At 46.3% G+C, this 15,100-nt stretch overlaps 1 protein-coding gene across 7 annotated transcripts in view; it reads right to left on the reverse strand.

The window, feature by feature from the left end:
• The window catches only part of RGS8 (regulator of G protein signaling 8), a 40,462-nt gene extending 26,535 nt beyond the window's left edge, over window positions 1–13,927 (reverse strand). For 2 of the 7 annotated variants that reach the window (XM_025430024.3, XM_025430020.3), the window contains exon 1: window positions 20–221. Coding sequence is in view for 1 of the 7 variants with exons in the window: in XM_025430018.2 (XP_025285803.1) it covers window positions 1,027–1,032 (6 nt within the window). In the remaining 6 variants the exon portion in view is untranslated. The other 5 variants (XM_035719283.2, XM_025430018.2, XM_025430022.3 and 2 more) reach the window with 5 other exon arrangements.
• Window positions 13,928–15,100: the final 1,173 nt, after the last annotated feature.

Here is a 15,100-nt window from a genome sequence, read left to right on the forward strand (position 1 = left end):
GCATGCAAGCACAACACACCTCCCTCCACTTGAGCCGGGCAGCGAGCAGCCCCGCTGAAAGCTCTTCTCTCTGCTTGTCACATCCAGTAAATACTGAAGCAGCCTACACCCAGCGGGCGGCGGCTCAGCTCCCGGGCACAGTCTGCACGCCCATCCTCATTGGCAGGATGCAGGAGGTGCCCCTGAGCAGAGCTCGCCTGGCACTCCTCCCGTACCTTCCTCTTCACTAACCTGCTTCCCTGCTCCTCTGGCTGCAGCTCAAGGAGAGGTCCCCACAGCCCAAAGCTGCCTCCCCCTCTGCACCCAGAGGCTGTGCAGGGGGCAGCGAAGCCGTAGGTATTAACTCTTTCTGGCCACCAATGAGCTGAAAATCTAGTGTCCAGGGGGCCCTCTTCTAATGAGCTCCGCTGCTGGCTGAAGGCTGGTTGCTGCTCTGGGAGCAGGGAGCATAAAGATCTTGCCCCAGACAGCTGCTGACAGCAGGAGCCAAGCCGAATCAAATCTCCTAATGAGCCAGGAGGAGGGGGGCTGTCTTGCTGGGTGTGATGTGATGTGATAAATGCAGAGAGCAAGAAAGCTACGGGGCAGGTCACACATCTAAATTCCACCCCCTTTCTCCCAATTTCTATTGTGCTCCACGACCAAGCCAAACCACACAGCCCTGAAATTACCCCCTCTGGCACATCTCAGCTGTCCCCCTTCCTCGACAGAGGCATTTCCCCCCCGAGTCTGTCTCTCCTCCCACCCCCCCAGCACCAAACACACCACTCCTCACTTCTTAATGAGAAATTTCCACCTCCTCTGCCTCCTCAAAACATGTATATTTCCAACTCTGTGCTCCTGGTTTTTCCTCAGTGGAAATTCACCTCTCTCCCTCATCCATCACCTAGCAACTTCCCCCTGCTTGCATTTGTTATGGAGTGAGACTTTTCCCTTTGTTCTGTCCAATCTGCACATTATCCCCATTTTTCTGTCTTCTACCATTTTGTTTTGTTTTTTTTTTTTTTCTCTTCCAAGCCCCCTTACCCACATATGGATCTTCACACTGCCTGTTTCGGTTCCAGAAGGAGGACTCTCTCTTCCTGCTTGCCCTAGTACAGTAGTTCTCTGAGTATGGTCCCTGGACCAGCGGCGTCAGCATCACCTGGGAATGTGTTCGAAATGCAAATTCTCAGGCCCCACCCCCAGACCTACAGATCAGAAACTCAGTGGAAGTAGCCCAGCCTCCCAGGTGAATCTGATGCCTGCTGAAGTTTGCAAAGCACTGCCCTGGGACAAAGCTCCCCTTCTCCCCATTCCACTCCAGTCTCAAAGGCCGAGTCTCCTGCTCCCACTCAGGAACTACCTCCAAATGCACCTAACTTTTGCCGCGAGCCCTTTTGGACACCCGGAAGGTGGCATTTGCTAGAGGCAGCAGAAATCTCTGTAGAAAGTGATGGCTTGATGCTAAAAATATTAGGTTGCATTTGTTTGACCTTTTATCATGTAGAAAGCATGTTCATGTGTTCTTATTCAACAACCCTATTCCATAGCCAGAGAGAATATTATTATCTCCGAGTTACAGATGAGAAAATTGAGGCTGGAAAAGGTAGCATGTCTTTTTCAAAGCGACACAACACGTAAGAAGCAACTCAGAGGGACCAGATTTGTTTTCTTAGAACTCTTACAGCAGAGCTCTTCCCACTGCGTCACACCGGGACCCAGAATTCCTGGCAGATCTATTGGTCGCATAACTCGTGTTTTCTCAGTGACATGAGTCTGCTGCAACCCCACGTTGCCTGATGAGAGGATGAAATAAAAACTCCTGATGCTGCCTCCACAGTGACTCATTGTCTCTCTTGAAAAATGTCCACGGTGTGCCTCTGTTAGGTAAAGGGAACTTCGCATTATGAAATGAGAGGCAAAAGAAATGTTTCCCATTCCTCGGAACCCCTGCCTTGACCGCCAATGCTAGCCAGGGTTTAGAATTGAAGCATAAAGAGAATCCTTTGCTTCTGGACATTTTCTTGATACACCGCACCGTAAGAAACAGGTACACAGGGTTGCCTGGATGGCTCAGTGGTTGAGCGTCCACCTTGGGCTCAGGGCATGAGCCCTGGGATAGAATCTCGCATCGGGCTCCCTGCAGGGAGCCTGCTTCTCTCTCTGCCTATGTCTCTAAATAAAAATCTTAAAAAAAAGAAAGAAAGAAAGAAAGAAAGAAAGAAAGAAAGAAAGAAAGAAAGAAAAGAAAAGAAAAGAAAAGAAAAGAAAAGAAAAGAAAAGAAAAGAAAAGAAAAGAGAAAAGAAAACAGGTGCACAAACTGTGAATAAAAGCCCATTGATAAGCACTTCCCTAATCCAACATAAGTTTATGCCGTAAGGTGGAGCCTTCGTGATTCCATGCACTTACAAGGCTGACATCTTCATCATCCCCATTTTATAGATGGAAAAACAGAGACAAGTCAGTTACAAGTGGCAGAGTCAGTGCCTGATACCAAGCTTCATGTTCCCAACCCTTGCCCTGCCCCTTGCCGTAACACAAAGGTGGTATCATCATGGGACTCCTCTTCTGGTGCTAAAATAGTGAGATAAAGCCCCCCTCGAAGTCTCATGCTGCCCCATCTGGCATCCAGGATTCAAAGGCACTGAGGAGATAGGACAGGGGGGCTGCAGATGGGCCCAAGTCTCCAGTGGGGGCTGACTAATGTTAACTAGGCATCAGAATCTTCAATTAGCCTTTGGAGAAATAATATAGTCATAGGAAGTCAATAAGCCCGCCCAAATGTTTAAGGAAAGATAGAATCATTAATAAAGTTTTAAGAAAGAGCAGGAATACGAAGAGCTGAGGGACAAGAGTGTGTGGACATGCATCTAGCAGGAGTAAAAAGAAAAATTTAAAACTAGTCTAACCTTTTTTTTAACCAAAACATTCCTAAACACCAAAACATAACCACACAGCACCCTAGTTTGAGAAGCACAGACCCAGTAGAAGCCCCCTCTCAGGGGAGGCCTCTAAGTTAATCTTCCTTCCTATAGAACCAGGTGCATAAAGAATTCCAGGCAGGGGCACCTGGGTGGTTCAGTGGTTGAGCGTCTGCCTTCGGCTCAGGTCGTGATCCCAGGGTCCTGGGATCGAGTTCCGAATCAGGCTCCCTGTCTCCCTCTACCTATGTTTCTGCCTCTCTCTTGTGTGTCTCTCATGAATAAATAAAATAAAAAGAATTTGGGGGTAGGGGGAGGAGTGAGATTAAGGGGAATCAAAAGGTTAAACATTCTGGCCTGGTCTCCTTTCCTGAAGGAGAGAAATAGGAAAAAGCAGGGAGGCTGGGGTGCCAGTAAGAAAGGCACTCACCTACTTGAACTCTGCGTCCCCAGGCTTACAGCCAGCCCCGGCCCAGGAATACAGAGCTCTGGATTCTTTTCTGGTTACTGCTCCTGAGTTGCTGGCTAAAGACTAGGCATAGGACATCTCTGCTGGTGACACATGGCTTTCCCCAGGAAAACAGGCATTACAAGCCCTGCTCTGGCTTCTCAGGCTGCCTTGCACCTCTCAGCTTTTCCCATTCTCTGTTTGCTCCTCTTAGGAAACCCAACCTTTCCAGGCATGGGCCAGTGTGTCTCTCTGGCATGGGTGCTTTAGTCCTGCCTCTCATGAGCTCCACACTGGCTTTTCCAGAGGACAGCAGGACAATTCCATCCCTTTCAGATTCTGCAGACGCAACTGTGTCAGAAACAACCCCCTTCCCCTCCAAATCCTCCTTTCCTGCCAGGTTCCCTATGCATGCTCATGTACTCTGTGTCCTAGCCCCTCAGGGTACTAAATACAGGTATTTCTGGGTTTATTTTCTCTGTTGCCCTGTTGAACTGATTTTTAAAACTTCTCGTTATATTTCTGAAATATTTCTCAACTTTATCCCCTTCCATCCATTGACACTGCCATTCAGAGGCTATTGGGCACCCACCATAGTATATGCCTCTTCCAACGCCTCCTAAGTCATGGCCTCCCCCATTCCCCATAAACCTCCTGGCACGCTACACTACCACCAGTGTTACCCACCGAACATGTATCATAAATGGTCTGTAGAATAATTTTTGATGGGCTTCATTGTACCGATTTTTCCTGCCTGACATTCTAACAGTTTGGTCCCACTTATGTATCCAGTCTTATATCCCATTGTGCATACATGCTTGCACACACATGCCTAACCCCATCATTGCCCCCTCTGCCCAGAATGTTCCCCCCTCACCAAACCCTTCCCCGGATCTGCCTCTTAAGTCCTAGTTCCTTCTCTAAACCCAATCCCTCCAAGATAAAAATTCTCCTTTCCAACGCTTTTCAGAACGCCCTCAATCAGAAGGAATCCCTCCATCCCAACACCACCACATTGCTGTGTGACTCTCTGACAGCCCGCATGGTCTGTAGTTTATCCTTGTGATTTATGTTTTCTGATCCTCCCAGATGACCCCATGTTCCACAAAGACAGACTCTATGACTTACTCCCCTTGCTATCAATTCTCATTGCCTCCTATGAAGCAGATGTTTAATAAATGTCAGCTGCATTTGATTCTGAGCTCATAGAAAAAAAAATCTGAAAAATCACTGAGGATTTCTTATGGCGGAAACACTTGAGAGCTTTGCAGTCTCTGGGTCAAGACTGAAGTCGGCCTAATGCTAATGACTCTCAGGAGCAGCAGCATGGGTACCTAAGGCATTTGCAAACTATTGTTCCCAACAGCCCTGGTCAGGGCAGGGTGGAATTAATCAAGAGCAAAAGGAGCACCTGGCATTGTCACACAGGCTACAAAAATGTAATTAAATGGAAGATAAAGGGAATTAAAGTCTGCAATATAATATTTTTAAAAGCCATGTTAGTAGAGGTGGAGGTTTATTGCCAAATGCCCCCTGTGTGTTTATTTAATCAACATACCACCTAAGACAGTACCACATTAAAAGCTTTTAATAAAACAGTCATTTGGATATTAGATTTGAATTCTGGTCAGCACGCTAAAGCTCTTCCACAAATCTTTTAAAAGCAATTTCCACTTTGTAGCTTCCTAGTAACAGCAGAAACATGAATCAACATATGCTGCATTGATTTGGGGTTTCCATGGAGACTGGAAGGACACAGGGAAGGGAAGGACAGAAAGAGGCCACTCGGCCCAAAATTCTACTAAAAAAAAAAAAAATACGTCTCAATTTCATTCCTCTGAGTATTAGCAGCCTCATTTCCTGCTCATCAGTTCAAGCATCCTGATATTTAATTTGTAATAAGCCTGCTCAACTTCTCACAAGGAACAACAGCGGGGTTGTGGCAAGAAGTCAGCAAAGGTGTCGGCCCGTGAGGTTTGCAAAGAGAACTGAACAGGATCTGGAATGGGAAGAAAGGGCCTCTGGTCCTGACCCTGCCGATAACTAGTTCTGTGACACTAACTACCCTAACTAGCTATGTGATCATCAACTTTGAATTCCATTTTCCTCCTCTGTAAAACCCAAATTAACTGCTCTGTTTTTCAGAGTGGTTGGTTATAAGAAAGAAATGAAAAAGTCTGTGGGAAACGCCTTGCAAATTCTAGCCCACTGTATACCCTACCACAGACGGTCCCTGACTTACGACGGTTCTACCGATAATTGTTCCCCTTACGATTGTCTGACTTCACCATAGTGAGAAAGTGATACGCATTAAGTGGAAACCATGCTTTGAATTTTGCATTTTACTCTTTTTCCCAGGCTGGTGATATGTGGTGACATCAGGATGCTCTCTCTTGACACCGCTCAGTGGCAGCGAGCTCCCGGTCAGCCACGTCATCACGAGAGTCAACAACTGATACCCCTACAGCCTATCCTCCACCCGTACAACCATGCCGGTTTTCACTTTCAGTGCAAGTTTACTCAATAAATCACATGAGATATGCAATACTTTATTTTAAAATGGGCTTTTGTGTTAGATGGTTTTACCCAACGATAGCTACCGTAAGTGTTCTGAACATGTTTCAGGTAGCCTAGGCTAAGCTATGATGTTTAGTAGGTCAGGTGCATTCGATGCATTTTCAACTTATGACATTTTCACCTTTATGATGAGTTCATCGGGACAGACCCCCATCCTAAATCGAGGAAAATCTGTATTATACTTGGTGATGCTTTGAGCTTCCCCTTAAATGGAATTATACCAGCAAGCAAGTATATGCAAAAAAAATTTTTTTAAAGGATTGCTGATTTAGTGGGGAGTAGACTGACCCAGAAAAAAGAGGAGTGGGTTGGAGCGGCCTGAGTTGCAATCCCCACTCTGTAATTTTTCAGATCTGTAACTATGGGCACGTTCCTCTCCTTGAGTCATTTTTATCGCAGGTAAGATGAAGATCACAGTACCAATGCCGCAGGCTTGTTAAAGGATTGTTATACGGATTAGCTGAGTGATTCGCGCAATGCTTGGCAAATGGCAAATGAGTGCTTAGTGTGAGCCACTAGTATTAGCTATCTCATCTGCTTCGTCATCTATAAAATGGGAATTAGAATTCCTACTCCTTGCCTACTTCACATAGAGGATTACTTGGATGACATCTGCTCAGCTATTTGATAAACTGCTTCGGAAAATGCACTAAATCAATACAATGTCCTTATTTAAAGATTCATGTTTACTACCTGCTAACGGAGGTGACACAGAAACGTTTGAAACACGTTTGTGAGGATTTTCAAGCATCTTGGTGCAGGGCGGGTGACGTGTGTCTCCGATATCTTTTTTATTTGCTTTTGTTCCTCTCAGGCCTTCATTTGTCTCCTTGCTGCTCCCTGCAGTCTTTTCATTTTTCTACCTCTTTTCTCTCTTTACTATCTTTCCACTTCTCCTTTTAAGTGTGTCTAGAAGGAATTTTAAAATTAAACCTCAGAGACTTTGGAGTCTAAACTGAAATTATTCCTTAGGCCTCCGAAAATTAAATGGTAAACCAACACGGGGCAAAATGACACAAAATCAGGAGATGTTATAGAACTATAGGAATTATAAGACTGTCCCTCCGACAGTGGTCACCAGTGTTAGATATATTTAAAGAAATACATCAACCAAGTGCAATATGTGGAATATATTTTGGAACTATGATTCAAATTTAAAACCATAAAAAATATCATGAGACAATATGGGGAAATATGAGCACTGATTAAGTACTAATATTAGTGTGATATTGATTTTTTTCTTTTAAGATTTTATTTATTCATTCATGAGAGACACAGAAAGGCAGACACATAGGCAAGGGAGAAGCAGGTGCCCTGCAGGGAGCCTGATACAGGACTTGATCCCAGGACCCCGGGATCATGCCCTGAGCTGAAAGCAGACACTCAACCACTAAGCCACCCAGTTGCTCACCCAAGGTTATTTTTCTTCTTAATAAACTTATTAGTTAGAGAAACATTCTGAAATATTTCAAGATGAAATGGTATGCTACCTGGAAATTGCTTCAAAATCATCTAGGGTGGCCAAATATACAGATGTAGTGAAACACCAGGACACCTGCACGCCCCTGTTCATAGCAGCAATGTCCACCATAGCCAAACTGTGGAAGGAGCCACAATGTCCTTCGACAGATGAATGAATAAAGAAGATGTGGTGTATATATATATATATGGAATATTAGCCATCAGAAAGGCTGAATACCTACCATTTACTTCGATGTAGATGGAACTGGAGGGTATTATGCTGAGTAAAATATGTCAATTAGAGAAAGACAATTATCATATGGTCTCACTTATATGTGGAATATAAGAAATAGTGAAAGGGACAATAAGTGAAAGGAGGAAACTGAGTGGGGAAACATTAGAGAGGAAGACAAACCATGAGAGACTCCTAACTCTGGGAAACAAACAAAGGGTTGCAGGAGGGAAGGTGGGTGGAGGTTACGGTAACTCAGTGTTGGGCATTAAGGGGGGCACGTGATGTGATGAATACTGGGTATTATACTATATGTTGGCAAACTGAATTTAAACTAAAAAAAAAAGAAAGAAAGAAAACAAAATCATCTAGAGTGGAAAGCAGAAGGTAGTACCAGGTGTGTACTCATTGTTCTAGTCTCTTGGTTTGCGTATTTTTGAAATTGTGCATAAAAGTGTTATAAATATGTGACCACTGACAATATGTGCTTCAGTAAATTGAACCTATAAAGTGTAAACTATTAGTGCAAGGAAACTGAAATATCGAAAGAGGTGATTTGAATGAGAACTGATTTCCTGCATTGTAAGTTTTCTTCCCTATGAATAAACCCATTTTCAGAAAAGCCTTTTATTGGACTCCCAGGGAGCAGGTGCCAAAATTCATAGAGGTTTAGAATGGGTATATCACCTACAGAAATTAAATTTTAAAGACTTTGCCCACGGTCACATTTCTTAAGGCATGGCCAGAACTCCAACCCCGAGCTCCAGGGTGGAATCCTGCTACATCCTTTCTTCCCACTGCTGAGCTGCCCACCTACGCATCCAGAATCTAGGGCGATACTTCAACCTCGGATGAGGATACAAATGATGATCTGTTCGCTCACCTCCCCAAAACTCCTCCATTCCTATTGTAACCACAGCCTTAAAGAGTAAACCTGGTTTTTACGAACTAGCTTCTCAGTGGGCAGCTGGTTTCTGTGATGGCAGCCAAAGGTCAGGAAGCCACGGTATAGGGAAAGAGGAGGCTCATGCGACAAGCACAATCCTTCACACACCCCCAGCCTGATCTCCTGCTTCACCAAGATAATCAAAGCCTCAGGTATGAAATATCTCAACCTCTTTCCCTGCCTCCTCCCCTGCAAGTCTTTTTTTTTTCCTGCAAGTCTATCCACATTTACACACAACCTTACTTGCAACCCACCACTCACAGATGTGTCTACTCAAGGTAAATCCTTCCTCCTGTGACCTTGAGCCCCTCCTTCCCACCTGCCCTGCTTTATCAACCCTCTATCTTTATTCTGTCCTCTCTCATGTTATTCTATACTTACAAATAAAAATACTTTCATTAAAAAAAAATCCTCCCTTCGGAGTGTGGGGGGGTCCTCCTTATGTCAGCAAAACTACCTGAAAAAATTTCCTGTTTCCCTACTTCCTATCCCTTCCTCAGTTCTTTACAATTTGGCTCCCACCCCTACCACATCCCTGAAAGAGCAACCTCTATATTGTGAGGTTCAGTGGTCCAGTGGTCCTTGTCCTTATGGACCTCTTGGCCGTATTTGCCATGGTGACTGTTCATTCTGGCACCTCCACCGCCTTGACCTCCGTAGCCTTACCCTGTCCTCACTCGCCTTCCCTTTGGTCTCTTTCGCTGGCTCCTCCTCTGCCCACCCCATAATGTTGACATTCTCCTGCCTTCTAACCTTGGTTTTCTTCTCTCTTCTTAAATGCTCCTTGGGCAATCTCACACTTGCCCATAATCCCAACTACACTGAGTATACTGACCATTTCTGAATATTTTCATCTAATTCCAGTCCCTCTTCCAATTATATAGATTCTTATGGCCCATGGATTGTTGAACACACCCCTCAGGCATCCCACGGGCACAACAAATACAAATATACATCTAAACATTGAGCACATCACAGCCCCTCCTTCCTCCTTTTCCGGACCCATTTTATCCCCCTCCCTTACATCACCACACACACACACACACACACACACACACACACACACTTCTTCCTCTGGAATTCCTGGTCTCAGGTTCTGACACCACCATCCACTGAGTAACTCAAGTCAGAAATAGGGAAATAATAATACAGGACCCCCTTTCTCTCATCTCCTATAGTAAGCCAATTACCAAGTCATACTGATTAAATCTTCTTCACAGTTTTCACATCTGTCCTCTCCTCTGCATCCTTACTAGCACTGCTCTGCCCCTGTCCTGCTTCACAGCCCCTGGTTCTTGACCTCTTTGGTCTCTGATCCAAACATACTTCTCTACATCAGAGTGGTGTGATTAGTTGCCTACAACTCTCTTCTCCTAACCCCAGACTATTAAGTCCACCAAGGACAGGAAACTACTCATTCATCCATTCATCCATTTATTCAACTAACATTTAGGTATCTCTTATGTGCCAAGCAATGTACCAGACATACGTAGTACATGACCTATGCATATTACAGAGGAGAAAGCTGTATTTTTCCTCTCTAAATCCCCAGCATCTGGCACAGTGCCTGGGATCAAGAAGATGCTCAATAATGTTTGTTGAACATAACTGAACCAGCCAGCAGACAGGTGGGTGAGACCAGGTTTAGAGCAGGATGCTGGCAGGGAGAGGCAGCTTAAAGTCATAGAAATGGCACAGGCTCCAGTATCTGGTGACAAGGGTTCAAGTTCCCACTCTGCCCATTCATGGCTGGGTCGTCTTGGCCGAAGACCTTGCTTTCTTATCTATGAAATCAGAATTACTAAGGCCATGCCAACCTCCTGTTTTATTTTAAGAATTCAGTGAGATATATAAGCCAACATGGATCGTACATTATTCAGTCTTATGAAGACATGAAGTCACATTGACAGTATCAGAGTCATAGAATGCAGAGGCCCAACACCAAATGGGGGTGGGGTGGAGGCTGCAGAGGAAGGGGTAGCAGGCCTGGGAGACAGAAGCAGCAGGACCTAGTTTCCAAAGCCCTGGGGCTGTGATAGAAGCATGAGGGACTGCCACAATTGAAGTGTGGCTCTCTCCTCCTATCTTGCAGTGCCAGGGCACTGGCTATCAATCTCTTCCCCCTCCTTAGGCAGTAACAAAAGCTTTACCACTTGCCATCGGGGTTTACAGCTGTGGGCAGAAAGCAGCTTCAACCTTCTCCCCTCCTCTGAATATAAAACAAGCTGTTTCTAATCCTCCAGCTTCAATGACTTCAGCAATGGCTTTTATGTCCTCCCAGCTCGCTTCTGGTCAGCCACTTAGAATCACACAAGAAGGAAACTCCAGAGTCATCAGAGCAGGGATGGGCTCCGGCTCCGGTACACCAATAGTGGTAGGAAACAGTGGAGTGGAGTAGCCTGGGCCACCTCCAGGGACAGCTCTGGGATTTGCGCCTACCAGCACAGAGCCCTCAGGGAAAGGAGGTGACTTGCTTTTGTGCCTGTGCCAGTGCACATCAATGTCTACACCCGGGGCAGGAGGAGGGGCCAGGGCTGTGTAGGTGCACTCTGATGCACGAAGTTACAGAGCAAATTCTGACACTTTTCCTTGAGAGACAAGGCCTGGTGGGAATCTACCTTAAGCCATTCAGCTTTTCTGCGGCCTTTTTCCTTCTAGGATCTGTTGTTGAAAAATTCAAAAGCCTTTTGTAAATTCCATACACACAACACACTAATAAAGGTCCTGATGAGAAGGCTGAAGCTTCCTGGACAGCGAAAAATATCCTGATCCCTGAGGCAATACGGGAGGAAAGGAGCATTTCAGCATCCCTGGAGGTAGACGTATTTGGACAAAGAGGAAATAAAGAGGCACACAACAGAGAGCCTGGAATAGGACAGGCAGCACAAAAACTCTAAGCCATGAAGTCATCACACACAACAAAACTCACATTTCCATGGCACAATCACAACGTACAAACTGCTTTCACTTCTCTGGCTGAATATTTCAAGTTTCTTGGCCTCCATGACCCTTGGTTTGCTCTGGGAAGTTGAGAAGATGAAACAGCATAATACAGGGAAAGAGCCTAGCAAAGTTGTCCAGCATTGTGATAATTGGGAGCTACCCATTATTCCTTTTAGTTTATCTCACAAACACCTCTGGAGGTAAGCTGGGTGTTTGCTACTGTGCCCATTTTACAGACTATAAGAGCAAAGCTGTTCAGGATCCCTGAATGAAAGGCTCAGGGTAACTCCATTAATGACCCTAGGGACACTTGAACCCAAGACCACCAGGGTTTTCCCTACTCTACACACATTTCAGTTGCAGCTGTATATCCATCACTGAGATCCACATTTGGAGGTTGTTTTTTTTTTTTTTTATGGAAATATGATGGGTTTTGCTCAGCCATCCATTCACACTCTCACTCAATCACCTGGGAGTACCTGGCATTTGTGAAATGGCTACCGTTAGCTAAGGAACCATGATCTTCAAGTCAGAGTTAAGAAAGACATTGGCTTCAGTAGCAGATTTAATTCAACTGGACAACAATTATGAGAAAGGTTTCAGATTCTTTATGTGGTAGGCACTGGGTGAAATTAAAGGAAAAAAAAAACTGAAGGACCTGGTCACCAGCGGTGGCTTACTGATGCCTGGCCACGGTGAGCTACAGGGCACTCTCTACAGACTCCAGTCCCTGCTCACCCCAGTCCTATCCACCTTCTCCAGAAAACCTACTCTAAGGACTGAGCAGAGAGCAAATGGTTAATAAAAACTAGTTTACCGGAGTGACTGAGTGCTCATGAGGTTATCATTCCCAAAATAGTAACAGCCATCAATAGCATAATAAATACCACATTGCATGTTTACAGCTTTGAGATTTCCCCAAACATTTATAGGATCTCACGATAACAGCTATCTCGCTGCCCCACTTTCCAGCACCCTCTCCATCTTCCAAGAAAACCCTGAAGTTTTTCAAATCTGTAGGAACAAATAATCTAAAAATAACCCAAGTTGTAGGATGCAGTAGGCTTCCCTTATTTCACCAGGTTAAAAGCATCCCAAGATCAGGACTTATAAGGACCCGAAAGCCAGAATTGCAGTATGTGTATGAAACAATGGATTAATGGTGAGCGGCTCTAACATAGAAAGAGAAAAGCCACTCTCCTCCCACACCTCCCAAAAATCACTACGGAGACAGCCCCAAGAAGGACCCAGCTAGCTGATGCCAGGGCCTCGTCACCTCCTGTACGTGGCAACTGTGCCCTCAACTCACTGCTTAGCAATTGGTGACCTGCCAAAAAAAATTGGTAGCTATGTGTGATGATGGATGTTAACTACGTTTATTGTGGTGATCACTTTGCAATACAAAATATACCAAATTATGTTATATGCCTGAAACCGATATGTTACGTGTCAATTATATCTCAGTTTAAAAAAAAAAAACTTGCCCCAGCAAGTCTAGTTGTAAGACTAAGAAAATAATCTAGAATGTGAGCAAAATTTTTTTTTTGTGAGCAAAATTTTAACTATGATTTTACTTCAGCATTGTCTATAGTAATCTAAAATTTTTTTAATTAAAAAAAATAAATCAGTGGTCTGCCAACAGATGTTAGTTAACTTGATGATGGGGAGCCTTTCACAATGTGTCTGTGTATCAGATCATCAAATTGTACACTTTAAACATACCACAATTTTATTTGCCAATTATACCCCATGGAGCTGGGGGTGGTGGTGAAAAAAAAAAAACACAGAAGAAAGGGGCAACCTCCAATGTATTTTAATCTCCCTCCAACTCATTGTGATTGTGAGTCCCTCTGCATCGGAATGTGTCACCAGCGTTAGTCACCAGCAACGCTGGAGACTTGCAGGCTGACAAAACAAAACAGATGCTGTGGGCAGCCAGACCGCTGTGCAGGCGACCCGCTTAAAACGGCAGCAGAAAATACGTGAATGGAAGGAAAAGAGACGGTGTCCTAGCCCAGATAGCAAACCTACAATATTTTCGGAGCCCCCCTCCAAGGGATGCGAGCAGAGAAACGGCATCTCTTGGGACCAGGAAACAGGTTTCCCAGGGCCTGGGAAGTTAGGACTGAGAAGAAAGGAGAACCAAAAAAAAAAAAAAGAAGAGCCTTCGCAGCTTAGCACCCACTAAGTGGCAAGAATGGGCACAGTCCTGCACTCTTGCTCCTGGCAAGGGCGACAGGTTGGCCCCCCTGTGCAGAGCTCTGCTAGAGAGTGAGCGAGCGAGGACGACAGGAGGACAGTGCCTTCTCTGGCCTAGGTGTCCTGCCCTTCTCACGAGGCTGGGGACTGGGGGCGGCCAGTCCAGGGACCCATCCAGGCCCTGCCCTCTCTTACCTGTCGGGCAGCAGGCAGCGCAGCCGGGAAGGTGTGGCGGGCCCCGGCCCCAGCGGGGCATGGCGCGGGGAGGCCCCGAGTGACAGAGCCGGCCACCTCCTGGCACTGGGGAGAAGGTGGGAGGCCCCGCCACCTCCCGGTCACCTCGGCGCCCCCAGCAGAGCAGCTGCAGCGCCGCTCGGCTCCCTCTGCGGCTCCGCTCGGGACAGAGCTGGCGGCCCAGGAAGGGGAGGGGACGCGAGGGAGGGAGAGGGGCACTCCGACAGCTGATGCGCGCTGCCACGCAGAGCAGAGTCGGGGATGGCACAGCCTGTGTGGCTCCCGGGCTGACAGCTCGTCACGGAGGGGCCGGCTGCTTCGGGGAATTCAGGGGAGGCAGAGAGCAGGGCGGGTGGGGGGGGTGGTGAGGAGGGAGGAGATCCCCTGGCTGCATGGAGGGGAAGAAGGTGAAGTGGGGTCACTGGCATGGGGGGGGGCGGGGAGGATGGCCCGCTATGGCTCAAAAACAGACCAGGTTGGAAACACCACTTTATGAGGTGGTGTGGGGGAAAGAGGGAAGCACCATATTCCTGGCCTGCCTTCAAGGTGGTCTCTATCTCCTTCCATAACCAACCAGCAAGGCCACCCTACCCTGCCTTAGGAATTTGGGATGGCTAGACACTTTAGAGCAAGAGCAGCTCCAACCTTCTCAAATAGAAGGAAAAAAAAATTGGCATGAAAGAGTATAATGCCCGAAATGTTTGGTGTCACATGTCGCCCTACCCTGCAGGCAAGTCTGAGTGCCTCCTCTGCCATCTGCCCAACCTCTGACCAGTGGGTTGCAGTGGCAAGAACAAGGAGCCAAAAAAAAAAAAAAAAAAAAAAAACAAGGAGCCAGAGGGAGCCCCCCACACCAGGTAGGGATAGACTGTGTCAGGTGATGGTTCTGTCTGTAAAGTTCCGTTTGGATGGTCAGGAGCAAAATCTGCTGGGCAGCTTGGGCCAGTGCCCGGGGAAGCTTCTGAGCCTGAGGGATAACCCACAGTATCTGACGCTAGAGTCTACTTGACCTGCCCACTGACACGTGGCAGGTTCACCGCACAGGCCCCAGAGTTGACAGTCATCAGCTCTATTTACAAGCACAGCAGAGGAAGAGGCTGATGGGGAAGAAAATAAACAAACAGTGGAGAAGACCAAAGAAAGCTGCAGCTGGGGA

The sequence above is a fragment of the Canis lupus genome, chromosome 7 (assembly GCF_003254725.2).
Source record: "Canis lupus dingo isolate Sandy chromosome 7, ASM325472v2, whole genome shotgun sequence".
Lineage (NCBI taxonomy): Eukaryota > Metazoa > Chordata > Mammalia > Carnivora > Canidae > Canis > Canis lupus.